At 42.7% G+C, this 18,954-nt stretch overlaps 1 protein-coding gene across 5 annotated transcripts in view; it reads left to right on the top strand.

Moving 5' to 3' along the window:
* The window catches only part of LOC123961824 (glutamine-rich protein 2), a 32,108-nt gene that overhangs the window by 4,828 nt on the left and 8,326 nt on the right, over positions 1-18,954 (top strand). Inside the window, exons 2-20 of one of the 5 annotated variants that reach the window (XR_006822792.1) lie at positions 1,283-1,363; positions 2,193-2,270; positions 2,418-2,531; positions 4,872-5,352; positions 5,656-5,741; positions 5,856-5,983; positions 6,194-6,296; positions 6,913-7,197; positions 8,389-8,511; positions 9,146-9,214; positions 9,963-10,127; positions 11,146-11,264; positions 11,469-11,534; positions 11,696-11,797; positions 11,996-12,190; positions 13,494-13,647; positions 14,298-14,409; positions 14,768-14,947; positions 16,260-16,442. Coding sequence is in view for 4 of the 5 variants with exons in the window: in XM_046037552.1 (XP_045893508.1) it covers positions 1,283-1,363; positions 2,193-2,270; positions 2,418-2,531; positions 4,872-5,352; positions 5,656-5,741; positions 5,856-5,983; positions 6,194-6,296; positions 6,913-7,197; positions 8,389-8,511; positions 9,146-9,214; positions 9,963-10,127; positions 11,146-11,264; positions 11,469-11,534; positions 11,696-11,797; positions 11,996-12,190; positions 13,494-13,647; positions 14,298-14,409; positions 14,768-14,947; positions 16,260-16,384 (2,766 nt within the window). In the remaining variant the exon portion in view is untranslated. Of the gene's footprint in view, positions 1-1,282; positions 1,364-2,164; positions 2,271-2,417; positions 2,532-4,871; positions 5,353-5,655; positions 5,742-5,855; positions 5,984-6,193; positions 6,297-6,912; positions 7,198-8,388; positions 8,512-9,145; positions 9,215-9,962; positions 10,128-11,145; positions 11,265-11,468; positions 11,535-11,695; positions 11,798-11,995; positions 12,191-13,493; positions 13,648-14,297; positions 14,410-14,767; positions 14,948-16,259; positions 16,622-18,954 lie in introns of those variants that run through there. The other 4 variants (XM_046037552.1, XM_046037573.1, XM_046037564.1 and 1 more) reach the window with 4 other exon arrangements.

The following is an 18,954-nucleotide window of genomic DNA, read 5'->3' as shown; positions in this document are numbered from 1 at the left end:
GCTGGACAGTATTTACAGAGAGTTTTTCAAAGTGCAGTAAACGGACATGGTTATCATGATAATTAAAATCTGTACAGTAATACTAACCTTTGGGAATTTTACCCTGGTTTATCATTAAACCGGTAAAACCGCTCCATCCCTAATTTGTATTTGCATGCAGCTTAGCTCAAGCGGGCGATCAGGTGGGCTTCTATAAAAACCAGACCAGGCCTCTCATTGAGACCTGTGTTTATTTGCAGCCACACCAGGCCAGTGAAAGGGACAGGCGTCTAATTGGGACTTGGCTTTAAATTGAAGTTTTATGGTGATTGTTGGTTGCAGCCCCACTGCTGTTCAGATTTTAAATAATAGCCTCTGTCCACTCAGGGCCCGTTTAGCCCGCGTGGAAAAAGGTAGAGACCGACACCTGAATGGTGTTGAGCGCAAGACTTCAATCAAGCCTCATGTTCTCTCAGTGGTGCAGTTATTAAAACAATCCATAAAGGGACAGTCTAACTAATAATGCGAGTCAGAATATTATCTGGAGGATAACCTGTGTACAGCGCTGTACTTTTGCACTGGAGCGAGTACACGTTTTTATTGTATAGTTAGCTTTACTGTGAGATAAGTGCATCTGACATTTTTATACACTGAATAACAGCACTGGGCCGCTATACATTATCCATAGTGTGTGTGTGACTGCACTTATTAACAAGCTGTGAGTCATTCTGGTGCACACTGTGACGCTCTGTGGGGTCGCTATGCATCATTTCACGCCCGGGCACATTTGACACAAGTTAAACACAACCTCACATGCAGCTCAGGAATTTCCTTTGTTTCACACACACACACACACACACACACACTCACGATATGTTACTAATTGTTCCAAATGTAATCGTTTACCCCGCCAACAAACCCTGACAGTCTCGCAGGAAATTTAAATAACCTGGTCAACAGATTACCAGCCTGAGAAAAGCACATGTGAGACGAGTGGAACAGCTTGATTTGTGCCATCTGTAATTGTGCTTCACCCTCAGCTTGTTGATGTCCCGTCTGCTTTCATGAGGGGGGCCAAAGGTCAGAGGGACCGTCACAGGAGTCAGATTCCTGAGACATTTTCTATGTTGTTGGGGAACATCAAAGTTTCTTAATGACTTCTCAAATCAGTTTCCTCAGATCCCTCTGGGAGATCACAGTCCTTTAGGCCGTTCATATCTGCAATAAGAAGCTTTTTGTGTTTGTTTTTAACTTTGTACATGTCGAAGAAAAAGTAATCGTGAAGAGTCTGTTGTCGTTGTAGGCCATGCAGCTCATACAGGAGCTCCACAACCAGAAAGACAGTCTGAAGGAGGAGATAAAGGAGCTGCGCCACCAGCAGAAGGTGAGACTGGAGACGGGATTACTGACAAAATAATCCTCTCTTTGTTCATGTTTGAAATGGTATAATTCAACTTTGGTGAAAGGTTGGACACTCATCTGGGGAACTACTTTGAGATTTAAGAATATTTCCATTTGAGCGGAGATTATCAGTCCCAAACAAACAAAACACAAATCCCAACAAATCCCTGTGAATTCAGCGCAACTTGTAATTTTGGCCCATCACTGCAACTTTTCGGCAAATCTAACCTATCATCGCCGTTTCCCGCAAAACGTTGTCGGCACACGGGAGCAAACTCACTTCTTTGTTTAGAAGACGCAGCAGACATGCGTGATCGCAACGGGCGAACTGTTCTGCTGAACGTGCAGTATTGTGATCGAGTATCCCTCACTGACGAAGTTTAGTCCTGCGCTGTCCGACCCCGTCTAATTAACTGCGCGTCGACAAATAATTCAGAAACTCTTCTTCTCCTGAAATATTTGCGCATGTCTCCACAGCACCATCACAAGCCCCTACTGGCAGCTCCTAACCACTTGAGAGGCCTCTCGAGCCGTCTTAAATAACTGGGAGTGTAAGAGCGATTCTTAGCTTTGAGAAATTCGATAACTTTTTATTCTTAAGTTTAAAAGTAGGAGTAAATTTCCTGAATACTCAGCACTTAAGACTAAAATGGCACTTTGAGAAGCTTGATAAATACCAGCTCCTCTCATCTCTCGTCTGGATTACGGCAGCTGTAACTCTGACACTGTAAAAAGTGAGGGGGGCATGTCCTCCACATTCCCAGGGGAAATTACGCTCTTGCAGTGGGGTATTCCCTCTCTCCTGTGCCCAGATGACTGGTGTTGAAGCAGAGACTGTCACCGCCGTGGAGAAGTGCTGCCTCCGTGTGGACGCCCTGGAGGAAACTGTGGTGAGCAACACGATATCTGACTTCACACTGTAAAAACTGCCGGTTGGTTACAAAATAATAACACTCTCGGTTTTCTTTTCTCTTTTTCAAAAGTTGTTCCAAAAAACACAGATTTAAGTTTCACATCCTCTGCTTTCGCTGTGACAGAGAACTCTGAGGGCCACATTTCCAAAGGATCCAGGTCCAGATCAGCTGAGTCAGTGTGTGACCTGGGACGTCATGCAGTCAACTCTGCTCAGCGAGAAAGAAGACCTTCAGGAGGTAGGATACGAGAGGGCTTTTAGGGGTGTCATGAAGGATCAGGGATCCAGCCTGCTCCGACTCTGACTCACATTTCCACCCGGTGTCGTCCTGCAACAACTCTCCTCTCACCAGATTTCAGAGCGAGAACTGTCTCGAGCGAGACTTCGTGTTATCTTTAAACTGTGTCTTGTTGATGATAGTGAGAGAAACGGAGAAAGAATCTTTAGTCGTCGATCCAAAACGGTGGTCGTTGATTGAGAAAACCGCAACTGACGGCCGATTCTGAGCTTCAGCATCAGACATTTAGGACCATTGTCCCCATCACTATGCCTGCTGGGAGATACTACACAAGTTACCCTACCAAATAAATATAAAAACACACTACTCATTTCTCTAGCTGTTGCTAAGAAAGTAATCTTTCAAAACTGGAAATCCAAGAACAAGTCACATCACTCACTGGAATAATTTACTTACAGGATATGTTTAGCTGGAAAAACAGCTTACAAAACAAGTAATATATCAGCTTTAAATCTAACCTGGGATACATTCAAATCTACCCCAAGATTAAGGCCACGTGCATATCCACAAACCTCTGCTAGAACATCCGTTTCCAAAACAGTACAACTCTATACCCAACACAAATCTTCTCCTCCTTTTCTGTTTCTCTCCCTTCCGTCATTATTTTCCCTCTCTCTTAGTTTATACTCATGTTATATATTATTATCATACTGATATACCACTAATAGACTCTAGCTAAATATGTTTGTTTTGTTTTTGTTTTTTTTGTTACAGGGGTGTATATGTTAAACATACAGCTGATGGCAGCCATAACAATAATAATAGTGGCAGGATTAGATGAGCCTGCAGGGGCAAGGACAAAACTAAACAGATAAACAGAAACACAAAGAAAACTGCTTGAATACCCTATTAAATTATTATGAATAACATTATTATTAATATTATTAATATCATATTATATTTCTATATAGACTAATTGCCCCTGCTGTTATTGTTCTTGTTGTTAGTATTAGTATCTGTTGATATTGTCATAGTTTTAGTATATAGTATAATTAACACTATTATCAATTACAATGATACTGGTACTATTCACTAATGTCATTTATCAAGTATCAACTATTTAGTATCTTATATAATAATCATAAAGTATCATGAAAATACCTTTTTGGAGATAATGTTGATGGTGTTAAAAGTTGCAAAGCAATGTAGATATGTTAATATTATTGTTAATGTGTTACCAATATTAATATTATTGTAATTATATATAAAACTTTCCCAATGGGGCCACCAGCGTACATCACACAACATACAGTATAAACAGAAGGGACAACCAGTATGTACAAACAAGACAACAAAAAAACAAACAACGTTATGTTATCTTAAATGTATTAATTTATTATAAACTAGTATATCAGTGTTATTGGTGATTCTAACAATATATTTACTAGCATAAATGATCCTGTCATCATTAAGGATACTCTCCCCGATACTACATTACAATTAAAATGTTTTTCACCACATACTTTCGTGCCTGTTATTTCACGTGTTGCATCACCTAAAAAAAAAAAAGAAAAAACCAGGAAATTCAGGACCAATTTCTCACCATGTGCTGCTGACTGGGCGATAACGCCAAAAAATGTTACCACGATAAAAAAAGTTACTTTCATGCGACATCGATAATTATCAGGATAAATGAAAAATCATTATTTCTTACAGGTTTAAAGGCTGAGTGAAAGTTGAAGAAACCAGATGGTTAATTGTGGTTTTTAAACTATTTTATGTTTTTATAAATTAATATCTTAACAGAAAAATCACACGCTGATTCGTTCGTGAATCAAATGAATTCCATCAAATATTTATTAAACATTCGTTTTATATTGCGATAATTATCATTTTATTGTTTTTTTGCCCGGCCCTAATTACAACCCGCATTAAACCAACCAATCAGAATACGACATGAAAGGATGCAGTATAAACTTGCCAGAGCGCCATTTCATAAGAGTGGTTTTTAGATGAAATTTATCAAAATGAACACATACATAAAACCATAATGATGGAGGAAAATAAATTCAGCCTGATATAGACTGACACAACAGTTTTCTCACAGCAATCAACATTCACAGTAGGATTCTTCTAAAGTTGCTGTTAATCATATTCTGGTAACCCTAAAATCCGTCTTCATGTTTATGTGGACAACAGGACAAACATCCAGACCTCCCTGTAAGTTCAGGGTGGTGAACATTTAAACAAACTGTTACATTAACCTGACAGTTTCCTGAAATAACCCAGGAACCTGCAGATTGTCTCCGCCTCCTGTATCCTGCCTCTTCCTTCTCACAGGAGCTTGTGAATTCAGGGCTTGTTGGTCCAGCCCCAGTGCTCAAACCCACAAACACACCTGTCAACAGCGACCTCCCCGCTGTCCACGCCGCACCTCCTCATACCAGCACGCCCTCCTCCTCCTCCTCCCACCCTGTCGAGGACACTGGCAGGCCAGCAGCTCCTAGTTCTCCTCCTCGTCCTCCAGCGATTCCTGGACAGATTTCCCCTCTCCGGGAAGTGACGGACGCCCGGCCGGACACAGAAGCTCCCTCAGTCCCGTCTCTTAAAGCACCGCAGACTCATCCTAAAGCTGCCGCTGTTACGCCGCTGTCTCGCCATGCCAGCGGCTCGGAGCGCTACCCAGAGACGGTGGAGGCCCTGAGGAATATCGGCAAACTGAAGGAGAGGTTCAACAAGCTGGAAGCTCGTGTTGCGGCGCTGGAAGAAGTGAAGCTGGACCAGTCACAGCTGACACACCTGAGAGAGCTCGTCACTAAGGGTAACTTTATATCAGCTGATCTAACCTGACTGTGCTCTTTTAGTTATCTACTTAAAGGCCCTGAAAACAGTTTCAGCAAAGTTAGACCAGTGTTCTTGTTATTTGTTTTGCCTGTGCCTCTGGTCACTAGTTTGACTGATATCTTCTCTGCAACTGCAAGGAAGCAATTAAGTCCAACTACTGCCTTAATAATTAGCTTTACTATTTATTCCTTTTACGGCTGCTGGAGATTTTAGCAGATTAAGCCTGAATCTGTTGCTTCCCTGACTTGTATTAACTGCTAATGTCATATTGTACATTTAGGATCATGGGAGGTGTCGAATAACCTGCTGGATCAACTGAACCAGCAGAGAGCTTTAATAGACAGCCTGATGAGTGGCCGGGAAAAGGTGGGTGAGAAAAACACATCTCTTTCTAAAAACCCAACACCAGCGCCAAGACCAACTCTTCAGTATCACATATTGTCTTTTCTGGTTCTGATGGTGTGATGTGTCTGTCCAAAGCTGGACAATTTGGAGGACATGTTTATGAACCTAGCGAGCCACGGCAGTGAAACAGAGGCAGCTCCGGGGAGTGCAGATTCAGACAGCTTTGCCTCTCGCGTGCTCAGACAGCAAATATCCTTCCTCAGGTAAAGACACGCAGGGAGAAGGACTAGGATCTAGATTATACGCCTGCAGTAACTTTAATGTTGCGCTTTGAGAGATAGTGATCATCAGTTAGATGCCGGGTCTCTCCAAACTTGTTTTTTCTGTGAGTCCACAATCACTGTGTGTTGCTTCGGCCCTCTGTGGGTGTGTAGATCAGGTCTGTGCTTTCACGTTCGTACCATCATGTCCAGGAAGTCTGTGCAGAAGCTGGAGGACGACCTGAAGCAGCTGAAGGCTGAACAGGCTTTAACTGTTAAGGAGACAACAACAACAGACCCACACCTACAAGATCAGGTCAGACAGGAAGTCATGTTCCTGAGGGACAGGTAGGGGGAGAAATCTAAGGTTCATCAACCAACGAGGACACACAGTCCTTAATGTGAAGGCCCACCTACTATTATCTCACTGCAGCACTGCCAGGCCTGTAGTTCTGAACCTGCAGGTTTAACTGAAAAATTTAATATTTTTTTTTCATTCAATATACAAAATAAAGCATTTGATGTTTCCGAGCCGCAAACTGCATTTCTGTTTGAGCATTTATCATCCATAAATGTTCCACGTTAGTTAATTAAAAGTGGTAGATAGCTCCGTTAAGTTCTAAATGCAAATCTAAATCACAAAGCAGCAGCTAGAAAATATAAGCTGCTCTAACGGTACCTGTCTGCAGATGGCAGCATCGACCTTCAACCTGCCGGTTTAAACTGCCGCTGCTGTGACTTTCCTTTAGACGTGTGGTGGTTTGTGATAAAGACCAAACTGGCCCGCCCCTGTGCAGAATCTGCAGCCTGCTGAATTAGTTTGAGTTACAAGCCACCATATCAGATTTTCTGTTTTCAATTAAAGCCCAGTATCAGCCCTGCATACTGTATATCAGTCTAATCTTTGCCCTGTTACTGCCCTCTGACCGCAGCTGGACGACCTGCGAGGCATGTTGGAGGACATGATGTTGTCCTTGACCTCTCAGCTGTCCAGCAGCCTCCAGGACGAGGCAGGGCAGGACGAGGCAGGGCAGGACCAGAGCGATAGCCAGGGCTTTGGTCAGAGAACAGAGAGATCAGCTTTCACCACCAGCACAGTAAACATTGGCAGGAAGCTCAGCTGTCTGTTCCAACACTATGAGCAGCTGCAGGACACAGTGAACATCCTTCTCCAGCAGCACACAGGAGGCAGAGCAGGGGCACTGAAGGACATAGAGGCAAGCTAAATCAGTACGAGGAGACAGTTTAGTTAACCAGAGGGCAGGTGTGTGTTGATTCAGAGCTGATTCGCCCAGTTTAAAGTCAAGAACAGGTCTACTGAGCTCTGGACTGTAGGCAGATACCATATACATTTCACCACTATTAGTAAGTAAAAACACTGCTAGCTCCATCCAGCCATGTCCCACACCTGTTGGAGGCTAGAGCCTATCCCAGCATGCACTAGGTCAGGTCAGCAGTCTACTGAAACTCACATGTTTCAGTCCTGTAACACTGGCAGACTGGCGAGCAGCAGAACCAGAGAAACTGTGTTTTTTTCCCGTCGTTTTGGAAGATGAAATTGATGTTTGGTATCTTTTAGATAATTTGAAATATAAGCATATATGTAAAGGTTAAATGCCTGACGGGAACTGGGGACTCCCCCTCAGACGCTAACTGGGAGGGACCAGGTGTTTAAACTCTGTAGGATCAGCCACACCTTGAGAGTCGTTGACGTCCCATTTAAGATCCAGAGGGTGTTCCTGTTTCACTTTGACTAAGCAGATATACAGTATTTATATTAGTGATGCATATCATCGTCCAAAAACATTCCCAATATCGGCCTATTATTTATGAGATCAATAATTATCGTGCATTCCTAATATACAATATCTATATATTAAATGTGAATATCTTTTGATTTCTTTACTCCTCTATGACATTAAACTGAATTTCTTTGAGTTGTGGACAACTCTAAATAATGAATCGATTAATCAAGAAAAGATTCGACAGATTAATTTGCAGCCCTGACGTTTGAAGGCACTGTTTTTTTTGGGGGTGGGGGGGGTTGGTTAAGATGCTGCAGTGTGTACACATGAGACCTACAGCTTATTATAATAATAATAATAATAATGAATTTGTCTCTCAACCAAAGCCACGTTTCCACCAAAAGACCTGCAACTTTGAAGTTCCCGGATCTCTTTTCAAGGAACCAGAGCTGCGTTTCCACCAAAGGAACTATAGCCCAGAAGTGTGTGTGTGTGTGTGTGTGTGTGTGTGTGTGTGTGTGTGTGTGTGGTGTGTAACTGTGTGTGTGGGAGGATGTGCGTGTAAACATGAAAGATATGTCATTAGCCGATGCAACACTTCATCCAGCTTTGACTAACATATATGTTAACACGGCTGTGTGTGTATGACGGCGCGTGAATCAGGACGTGCAGCTGGTGAACGACGTGCAGAAGGCGATCCTGCAGCTTCAAGCAGAGTGTGGGAAACTGCATGAAACCACCAGGTGTCTGCTGGAGGACAACAGGCAGAAACAGAGCCACATAGAGGTAGACGTCTTTACTTTACTACATGTTACTGCCAGAGGATGTGGCAAAACGTGAAATACGGCCAACTAGTGTAATAATCCCTGTTAAGATAATAAATCAAAATAAAAAGTGTTGATTTTATTCTGATTGTATTTTATCTTGTGTTTTATGCCATGCATTCTGTAATTTATGGTTTATTTTAATTTCAGTGCATTTTGTAAAGTGTATAGGGACCATGTCTTTTGGTGATTTTGCACTTGACTGAAATCATCACACACTGTTAGTTAGTTTAAACAAGAAAATATGAACAAACTCGACCGGTTAAAATGAAGCAATGTTTGGGTCCTGAAAAGTTAAATTAGTTGGTCATTTACAAGAAAAAAAGACTAGAGGAAAGCGTCACACGGAGCCAAGTGCAAACAGCGAACAGACGAACTATGAACCGTCAAAGACCGAACAGAAATGAGGGCAATATATATACAGATACAAACTAGCAGTGAGGGAGGAAACCAAGCTGGACACCACTAACCGACACAGAGAACTTCAAAATAAAACAGGAAACAGACAGAGACACCTACCCAACCTTGACAGTAAAGTCTACTGAAATAAGCTTAACTTTGTTATTCTGTTGCCTGAGATATTACTGTTCCCTCAGGAACTGTACAAGACGACGGAGGAGCTGGAGGGGAAGAAGGCCGACAAGCACATGGTTGAGAATGAAATCGTAAGTGTGTTGATTTTGACAGCTTATATTAATACCCATTCTGCACAAAAATGACTCGCATGCATGAACGTAGCTTCTGTGTTGCACTGCCAGACACAATGTTATTGATACACGTGAGCGGCCTCCTCCGTCAGGGTCTATGAAAGTACTTCTGTCGCCTGTACAACGTCATCCAAGTGGATATAAATGTAAATGTTAAAATCTGCACGCCGTATCTGTAAAACTGACTATTCACAGGGTACCTGTTTCAATTAAATTAAGTTGATTATATTAGATTTTGTGATATTCAGCTGGTAAGTTAACTAGACTTCATTTTAGCCGACTCAGTAGCTGCAGTGTGGATTCCTCTCTTCATGTGGGGGCAGTCTTAGGTGTTATAAAGTCATATTTACTCTGTCGAGTACTAAATCTGACCCACCAGTGTTCTGGTTCTAAAATATGACCTGGCCAGAAAAGCTGTTGGTGCTCAGGGTTCATTTAACCCGTGATATTATTCCAGCTTTCACGCTGGCTCTGACTCTGTGTGATGTTTGGAGTCACTGGTGTCCCTCAGCTGTACGACCGAACCCATGGCTCAAAGACTGTAATGATTATCATAAAGATGTTGTACAGGTACGAATGTCCTTGTGTTTGTTATTATCATCACTAGAACACGGACAGAAGCTGTAAAAAGCCGATCATTGCTTTCCTGCACAGATTTCGCCTCTTTGTATCCTAAACTTGTCGTTGTCTCTCAACACACCCGAAGAAAGCAGATAAATCGGCCCTGGAGAGCAAAGTGAGCCGTCTGCAGTTTGACTCGGTGACGGAGCAGCTCAACGCCATGTTCCACGAGCTGCTGAACAAGGTGACCGGCCAGGAGCAGGACTGGCACAAGGTCGTCGACAAACTCTCCACCGAGATGGAGTGTAAGGTAAATACCGTCCAGGCGGGAGCTTCGAGATAAATATGACCTGAAATTTAATGCAAATCCTCTGTAAGAAGGGACAGCAAAGTTTGTACTTCTTTGAATGTGTTGTTACTGTTTCTGTGATTGCTTTGGAACCTGATCATCAGGGACAAAAAACACCTGAGCTATATCATGAAGTATATATCCAGACACGTTTTATTACCAAGTAGGTTTTCACAGTTTGCCTGGTGTTTATTACAATAAACACACTAAGGAGGAAATAAATAGAAAGGCACAGTACTGCAACAATCAAGCACATAAATATTGAATAGAAAGAATACGTGATACAATAAAAAATACTATATTACTATAACAACAAAAACAATTATAATATGTAATATTTATTCTTGATGAAACGTCTGCAGGTTTTTATGTATGTAGCATGTAGGGATTTCCATCATCTTCAGCCGCTTATCCGTGCAGGGTCACGGGGCATTTAGGGATTCATTCATTCATTCATTCATTCTAGGAGATACATTTGGATTTTGTGAACAAAGCCTTTTTATCCTTTAGCAGCCAACTTTGTGATTTTTGGATGCTTACAAGTTACTGGTCCACTTTGTTTGGTAAATGCAAACAAGTCGTGGTTTGATCTGTGGTAAGAGCGTCTGATGCAGAGCGTCTTCCTCCATTATTAAATGATTTAATACCTGCTGTCTTACCAGACATTCATGTGTGTGGCCTGTAAAGTCTGCTGAAAATTTTTCTTTATTCAAATGTTTGGGGTATTTTCTGTTACGGAGCTCCATGAGGTACAATATCCAGGTGGAAACTTGGAGGGATTTGATGTCTTTTTACCCCCGACTATATGGCCAATGATTGAACAACATTTCCACCACATGGCTTTTGTTTTGGACTATCTGGATTCTCCTGGTTCGATTCAGGATCCGGACCTGGAGGCGTGAACCCGTGTGTTGTATGTACAGTTGTTTTTGTTTGTGATGATCTGTGACCTGATGTCTGACCTCTGACCTCGCCGTAGATGAACAGGATCGAGTTAGACTCTGTGAAGAGGCAGCTGGAGGGTCGCTGGAGGAACATCCACGAGAAGCTGCAGGCGCAGGGAGCTCCGGAGCACGAGGACGCTGCTGGTTTAAGAAAGTAAGCGTCAGCGTGGCACTCACTCCTTTAGTCAGAAACTTTGGCGGTCTTAGTGATAATTAGTTGCTAGCAGCATACTATTATATTTTCTTCTGAGTAGTCCATCCTGCCACATCCGTCTCACCCCTTCTTGTGGGGCATGTTAAAACAGCTGTTTAAAATCATGTGTGGGGAGAAGTGACGTTTCTTTGTGTTTATTTCCAGGCAGCTCGTGGACAGATTTCACTGCCTCTCCTGTGACCGACCTGTTGTCAAGTACACCCCCGGACCGTAAGTCGATACTAACGAATATATTATTAGATTTACACACCGGGAACGTATCGAGGGGAAGATATTTGCTTGTATTGTATAATAATCCCCCAGATTACAAAATAAACTGACCGTGTCACTTAGCTGCTCTCTAAACTCATCCACTCTTTGGGCATTAAAAGGCATCCGGTGAAGCTGCCTTCCTCTCCTGGATTCCCCTCTCACAAGTCCATCCGGCCGTTCACCGTTTACGCCCTGGAGCAGTTTCGACAGCACTACAGGAGGTGAGATCAGCTGTTTCTCTCACTTTACCTGCTGTGTCCTCTGTTGACCAGCAGGTGGCACAATCGTCCAAACAAACAGGACCACAGACATCATTTCTGTGGAGGAGGTTTTGTCATCCTTCAATCCAGAACGTAGTCTCAGACCATTTGTTAGAGTCTCGGTATCTGATCCTTTGTAAGCTGGTTTTGCCGTCTCAGCCTGAAACCAGGGACCAACCGCTACAACTTTGAGGTAGCTAACCCCGGCAGGAGAAGGGAGCAGCTTCAGAAGAGCCACGCCGTGATGTGCAGGCAGATAGAGAGCGTGCAGAGGCGACTGAAACGCCGCGACAGGGCCGGCGGCTGCGACGCCACGAGCGACAGCCTGATCCAGAACCAGCCGGGAGTGCTGCAGTGAGTCAGGGCCAGAGGCAGGAGGAGAGGCAGCGCTCACTCTGTTACATGTTTAAGTTTAAAAGCCCCATTTGGACGGGATTTATGTCTCACGGGGAGGTGGGGCGATTTCAGTATGACCTGTAATATTTAAAACCCCAGTTATGAACAAGCTTGTCCTCCTGTTATTTAAGTTGTTAATACACACAGACAGACCAACCTGATAGATCACACAATCATCAAGACATCAAGATAAAGATGAATGTTATGAGACCAAGACAATGCAAGTTCATCAGTGTAATCTTACGTGTGATTGGACAGCAGGTTCTGTCCTTACTGACATTTAAGTGTTTTGCACAGACTTTCAGCTGCATCTAAGATTTAAAAATCTTAATTGTAGGCCTTAAAAAATCTCAAATACATTAAGTTATTACGTACTAGGTTTTAAATATGTTTTTTTAGGTCTTAAGCCACTTTTTGTAGTTCTTTCTCTGTAGTTGTAGTCGCTGTAATGAAACTACAAATGAAAACCAACTTGAAACACACTATTGTGTACACACAGTTCTGTGAATCTGGCCTTCAATTTCACTCATAATTGTCTAAATTTCACTCGTTTGAAACCTGCAGAAACCCTGTTTGCAGCTGTCTGTGTAAATTTATTAAACTACAGCTAAATAATTAACGGTAAATAACACTGATATTAAAATACTTCTCCTCCAGCTGGTAGTGTTGGTTTTCCCGCAGCATGTTTCTGTTACAGAACCAGCTCCTGTAATCAGTTTAAATGCCCGATGAAAAACTTATTACGACAGAGGAGGGGAAATATTTTTATCAGCCACCTGCTCCTGTAATATTTAATATAATTATCCTGTCCGAATGGGGCTTAAAACAAGACGACACTTTAATAATGCCTGTCGGCAAAAAACTGTGTTGCAGCAAATAAGACTCAGGGAAATTAATCAGGACGTGTAAAAGAAAAAGTAAATAGGGTGAAATATAAAGGCTTGAGAAGCAGCAAGTTTCTGTGATTTCAGCTTCTTAAATATGCATATTATTCGGTTTCTTTGCTCCTCTATGACAGTAAAGTGAGGATCTTTGGGTTGTGGACAAAACGAGACGCTTGAGGACGCCATCTTGGGCTTTGGGAAACACTGACATCTTTCACCATTTCATGACATTTTATGTAACCAAACAACTAATCAATTAGTCGAGAAAATAATCGTTAGTTGCAGCCTTAGTGGTAACAGACTTTAAAAAAAGAGGAGCTGCAGACAGACCGTTTCTCTGTTCTCACGTCTTGATTTTTTTCTCTCTGGCCGAGCAGCGAGCGAGGCTCTGAGACGACGGCGGACGGCAGTCACCTGGCCATGACGCGGAGCTGCGGGGGGAGTCACACGGTCACCTACGCCAGCCAGCGACGCGCCGGCATGCAGTACATGAAGCACTACACCCAGACCGAGGGGGACGGTTTGATTCCGGTATGTACCCGTCTTTTATTCTGATGTAAAGCTCCAACAAACAGTACTGTGTGACGTAAGAAGGATTCAACCTACATATTGGATTTATGATCATTAGCACCTGTTTGGTTTAACTAATCGTAAACATGATGACAAGCCTGAAAAATCTCTGACTTTGTGCAAGTGAACCTACAAGAATTGAGGCTGTTCTGAAGGCACGTGGTGGTCACGACAAATATTAATGTGATTTAGATTTTTCTTCTGCTCACTCACTTTGTATTTTGATAAATTAATAATAAACATAATCTATTAAGATGTCTATTTTTTAAAGCATTCTTACTTTACAGCATCTTTTCACAACCTGCCTAAAACTTTTGCACATCACAACGAGAGTCAGAGTGATTGTATTTATGTGCTGTGGTCTTTCAATATTTTAAAATAAAATAATTAGTCTGTCTGGGACGGCACAGTTATTGCTACTTTAACTTAAGTAAAAGATGCGAGAACTTCTTGGTTTATGCCAAACAAATTCATTGACCCAGCCTGAATCTACAGCGTGACTGTTTTTAAAGAAGAATATTTCTGTTTCTTAAAGAATCGACCGGATCTATCAGGTGTTACCAGCTGTCTCCTCACCATTAACTGCTCCCTCTGTGTGTTTGTGTGGGTAGTCGGAGGAGGTTGATATCGTCGGACTGGACGGGCACATTTACAAAGGTCGCCTGAACGCAGCTGCCATGAGAAACACAGACACTAAACTACCTATCATCCCTACCAAAGACGGTAAAGTTAATCTACGTCCACAGCACCCAATAAGAAGAGAAATGTGTGGAAACTCGATGTAAAGTCACAGCATTATGCAAGTGGAACACTTCCTCGTGAAGTCTGTGTAAATACTGTTTTGTTTTGTTGTCTTTATTTTATTCTCACGTGCCTTTTGTGTTTCAGGATTGTTATTATTATTATTAGCGTGTTATTTTATGAGCTGCCAGCAGCTTTAGGCCAAATGTGTCGGTGGCTCTTTCAGCCTTGAAGCCTGGATGGTTTATGTGGAACATGAGGAAGAGATTTCTCACCTGCTGAAGCGCTCAGAGTCTCTGAAAATGATTTATGAGAACAAATGTCGTTCGGTGTGTTTCAGCTGAGAGCTGGAAATGTCGTGGTGAGAGGGAGTCTGCTCTGATGGCCGCAGGCATGTGCAAAACTAAAGACAAGGCCAAGTGCTCCCTGCCCCACAAACCCGCCGGTTCCCCGGAGATGGGACACAGCGCTCCGGCTCATCACCCCCCCAGTGCCAAGAGCGTCCAGTGCAGCCGCTCAGGTGAGTCTCACACAGGTGTGACCCAGTTCTCCCTGGGTTTCCTTTCAGGCTACATCCACACTACTATGTTTTTGTTTAAAAGAAGAAAGTATTACTACAGACGCAGAACCTGTTGTTTTTTTGGAACAGTTCCTGAAATTAACATATGAGTGCAAAGGAAAACAGACGCTAAACACATACGGCAAAATGCACAGTACACGTGTGTAAACGTTATTTACACAGTACAAACTACTTTAATAAAATACCAAAACTAAAACTCTGTCAGGAGCATTATGTTTCTGCTCTGCATGACTGATGACTGAAACGTGAGCGTCATTGTTTTCCCCTGTCAGCACTAAAACGCTACCGCAGAGTTTAAAACCAAAACGTGGTCAGCAGCGCTTTTCAAACTTTACTGTTCTAGGTCTTCGGATTCACCGTTTTAGTCCGGACGGCGGGCGGAAGCGTAGGAGAAGGTCTCCGATTTAAAAAGAAAACGCAGGAGCGTGGATGTAGCCTCACAGTCTAACTACATCTCTGTGGTGCTCTGGTCCAGTTTCCTGGCAGGATCCTGTGTTGTGTTAAATATGGTGAAAATGTGATACCTGTCTGAACAAGTCACCCTCCTGAACTGATCCATATTCAAAAGACACCCACACACAGGGCCCGTATCAGAGTCAAGAGACTTCAACTCAGTCTGGCTCTTCTTGGCGTCACTGAGCTTAAAGAATATCTTCTGTTTGTTTCAGCCTGGACCTTATTTTCCCGTGTTTTTGTATCTGTGTGACTGAGCGGTGAAACAGGGCTGCAAACTTAATCCTTGCGCCCCGTCAAAGTACGTCCACTAAAGTGCTTGTCGTTGCCGCTGACAGGTTTAGATTGAGATCCTTTTTGTTTGGCCCCAAACTGTCCCTGTATCGTTATCGTCAAAACCATCAGGCTGACTTGACAAAAATGGTAATTTGACCTCTCTGGTCTGCCGCTGCCTCGATCGGTTAGTTTGTGTTGTATTCTTTAAAGCACCAAAATCACACAAGAACACAAAAACAACAAAGTCTCATAATACCACAAACAAACTAACCGACGAAGCAGCGGTAGACCAGCTGTTCTGCGAGGTAAAATAACAATTTTTATTCAGGGACGACAGCGATATAGTCGCTGTTTCTGTTCAAGCAGAAGTGATCTTGGTTTTTAACATCCTGGATAGCTGGTATCATGGAGCTTATCAGCTGACTCTGGGTGGAGTACCCAACATGACATGAGATAAAATGGGAAAATTAGGTTGCTATGGCAGTGAAAAGTGATGTAACCCCTCCTCCTCCTCCTCCTCCAGCCTCCAGCAGTTCGGGTCGGGACTGGCCCGTGTCGGCTCTGGGCTGCACGTCTCAGAGCTCCCTCACTCCGGCTTCAGCTGCTGCCGACACAGAGCGTCAGGCCAACGAACCGCTCAACCTGTAGGGGGCGACACCAAGCCCCCCAGTGCATTTCATACTTAATTAACTTCTGCAGAGAGAAGGTAACCTGCTTCCGCCTCTTTGTAGTTTAATTTTATGCTCTACATGTCCTGTAAATCACCAGCACTGCAACGGCTCTTTGGATTTTATTTTTATTTTTGTAATGTTGCGTTTTTGTGATCAGCCACTTTATTATTAATAATAACGATAATAATTAATAAACTTGAGTGTACATTACAAACTTCCTGTTGCTCCAGAGGATTCTTCCAATCAATCAGACAGAAGGATTTATAAATTACAAGTAATGGCTTTATTAAATGAGAAGTCTCATGTTGTTCTCATGTGCAGAGCTAAACCAACAACATGTCAGTCCGTCCTTCAAGACTTCCTGTCTGTGGCTCTTAGCTCCGAGCCCATTGGTTCATCATGAAGACGTAAATCTTAAAAACAAAACGTCACAGGTGTATAGTTAATGTTTTAAAAAGGCTCAGTAATTTCCTACAGTAACAGCTGCTCGCTGTAGTTTCTATCAGACAAACAGGAAATAGAGCATCTGTTGGGGACTATTTTCAGCGGTGGATGAATCCACATGTGGTGCTCTAGTGGGTATTTGAGGCAGCAGGACGGTGTGTGTGGGACTGAGTCAGAATAAACTTCAGCGCGTGTGTGTCTGTTCATAAACTATATTTGAACTGTGTACTTTGCTTCAGGCTACTGTCTGCTGGTTAACAACAAAATCACGCCCTCAAACACTGGTGGAGAAACACACTGAGCTGCAGCACACAGTGACAAGAAGTCCGCCCGCTCCTCCCACCTCCCTACCAAACGTTAGAGACTGTCAGTGGACATGAAGCTGTTACTATGATGTAGAGACACAGTTAAAATGTTACTTATGAAAGATGAATGTGATACAGATTAATAACTTACCGCTCTGAAACGTCTTTCTCTAGGTTGTGAAGCTGGTTCTGGTTGTTCTGCCTGTTTTTCAGGATCAGTCTCGGGCTCAATCATGTGCGCCTGAAACGAAGCCGTGGTTACCGGATGAAACGTCATTTATATAGATATATATAGTTCAGAGAGTACTTGAAGTAGTATTTCATTACTTTAGGCTTTTAGGTTTTTTAAGTTGACTACGTAACAACTGTCCAGGGACTTTAGATGAGAAACAGTCCTTTGGCTAACTCTGGCGCATTTACATCAATATTTTATTAATGTGCACTGTCCCTGCTGTATTAAACTGAATAAATTAAAATCACACTACCTTGCTTGTCAGGATCTGCCATACTCTGCTTCTGATTGGCTGGTAGTCCTTAAGTAGTCAGGGCTGGACTGGGACATCAGCCCTGGCATTTTTGGCCGAGGCGGGCCACGAAAATCAGTCGTGGAGACATTTTCTGCACCAATTTATGGTGGAAAAGTCTTTATTTTTATAAAGGGAAGCTCAAAATTCAGGTGGCAGGTGACAATTCACAATCTAAAAATATATAATAAAATATAATGCAGTAATCAGTAATGACCCTCCCTCCATGCTTCTCCACTTCTTCTCTCTGTTTCACTGTCTCACACCACCACCAAAGCTCTTTTCCTCCTTCAGGTGCCTGCACTGCGCAGGGTACTGCAGCTGATGCTGAGGCTCCTGCAGCCCCGGCAGCAAACACGTCGGTTGTCGCGTATTTGGCGGCCTCCGTCTAAAAAAAAAAGGGGATTTTTAGACCCGTAACGCAAGAAACGGAGAGCAGATGGGGTGGAGGCTAGTAAGAGATGTGATTGGGCCCCTGCTTCCTGGTCTCTGTTCCTCTAAACAGGACCATAATTTACTAAATGAACATCATGCTGTGTTGAAGAAGACTTGAAACTAGCGACTGAGACCATAAACTCATCAGAAAAGTGTTTACTGAGGGAATAAATCAGCTGACAAGTAGAAACATTTTCTCATAGACTTCTATACAATCCGCTGGAGTCGCCCCCTGCTGGCTGCTGGAGAGGACGCAGGGTTTTTTTTTTTCAGTCATTGGGTGCGACCCCTAAATAAAATTAGGAACCTGAAAATGACCAAAATATCAACTCTTTAAACCGTAATTAAAAACACATCCTAAAAGCTCAACTTAAATTCTTACGAATGCTTATTACTGATCTAAATATCATTAAACTGTTGCTGTAACGCCACCTAGAGCTGTGTTGTAAAGCCACATGCAGCAGAGAAGACACACTTGGCTGCTCCGGTCCAAACCAAACAACATATAAAGTTTACATATTTAAATATTTAAATATATAGTTAGTCAGAGTGTTAAACTCTCCCATGTGTTTCCGTCAACTGTCAGCCTTGTGTGGCAGGAGGCCGAGGACCTGGGTGTTGCATCATGAGAGGAAAAGCATCACTACTACTATCAAGTGTTCATCCTGTTCAAAGAAACATCAGACTGAGAGCAGGAAGACACATTGATGAGTAAAGACGAAAGCAGGAGTTGGTGAACTCATTCTGAACTTCGTATCATTTCCTGTCGTTGAAGAATTTAGCTTCTTGACAAGTGACTTTTTAGGTTATTTGAACTATTTAACTATATAAAGTAGTTT

This window comes from Micropterus dolomieu, linkage group LG02 (assembly GCF_021292245.1).
Source record: "Micropterus dolomieu isolate WLL.071019.BEF.003 ecotype Adirondacks linkage group LG02, ASM2129224v1, whole genome shotgun sequence".
Lineage (NCBI taxonomy): Eukaryota > Metazoa > Chordata > Actinopteri > Centrarchiformes > Centrarchidae > Micropterus > Micropterus dolomieu.
The sequence above is the reverse complement of the archived record's forward strand: the minus strand, read 5'-3'. Positions and strand labels throughout refer to the sequence as shown.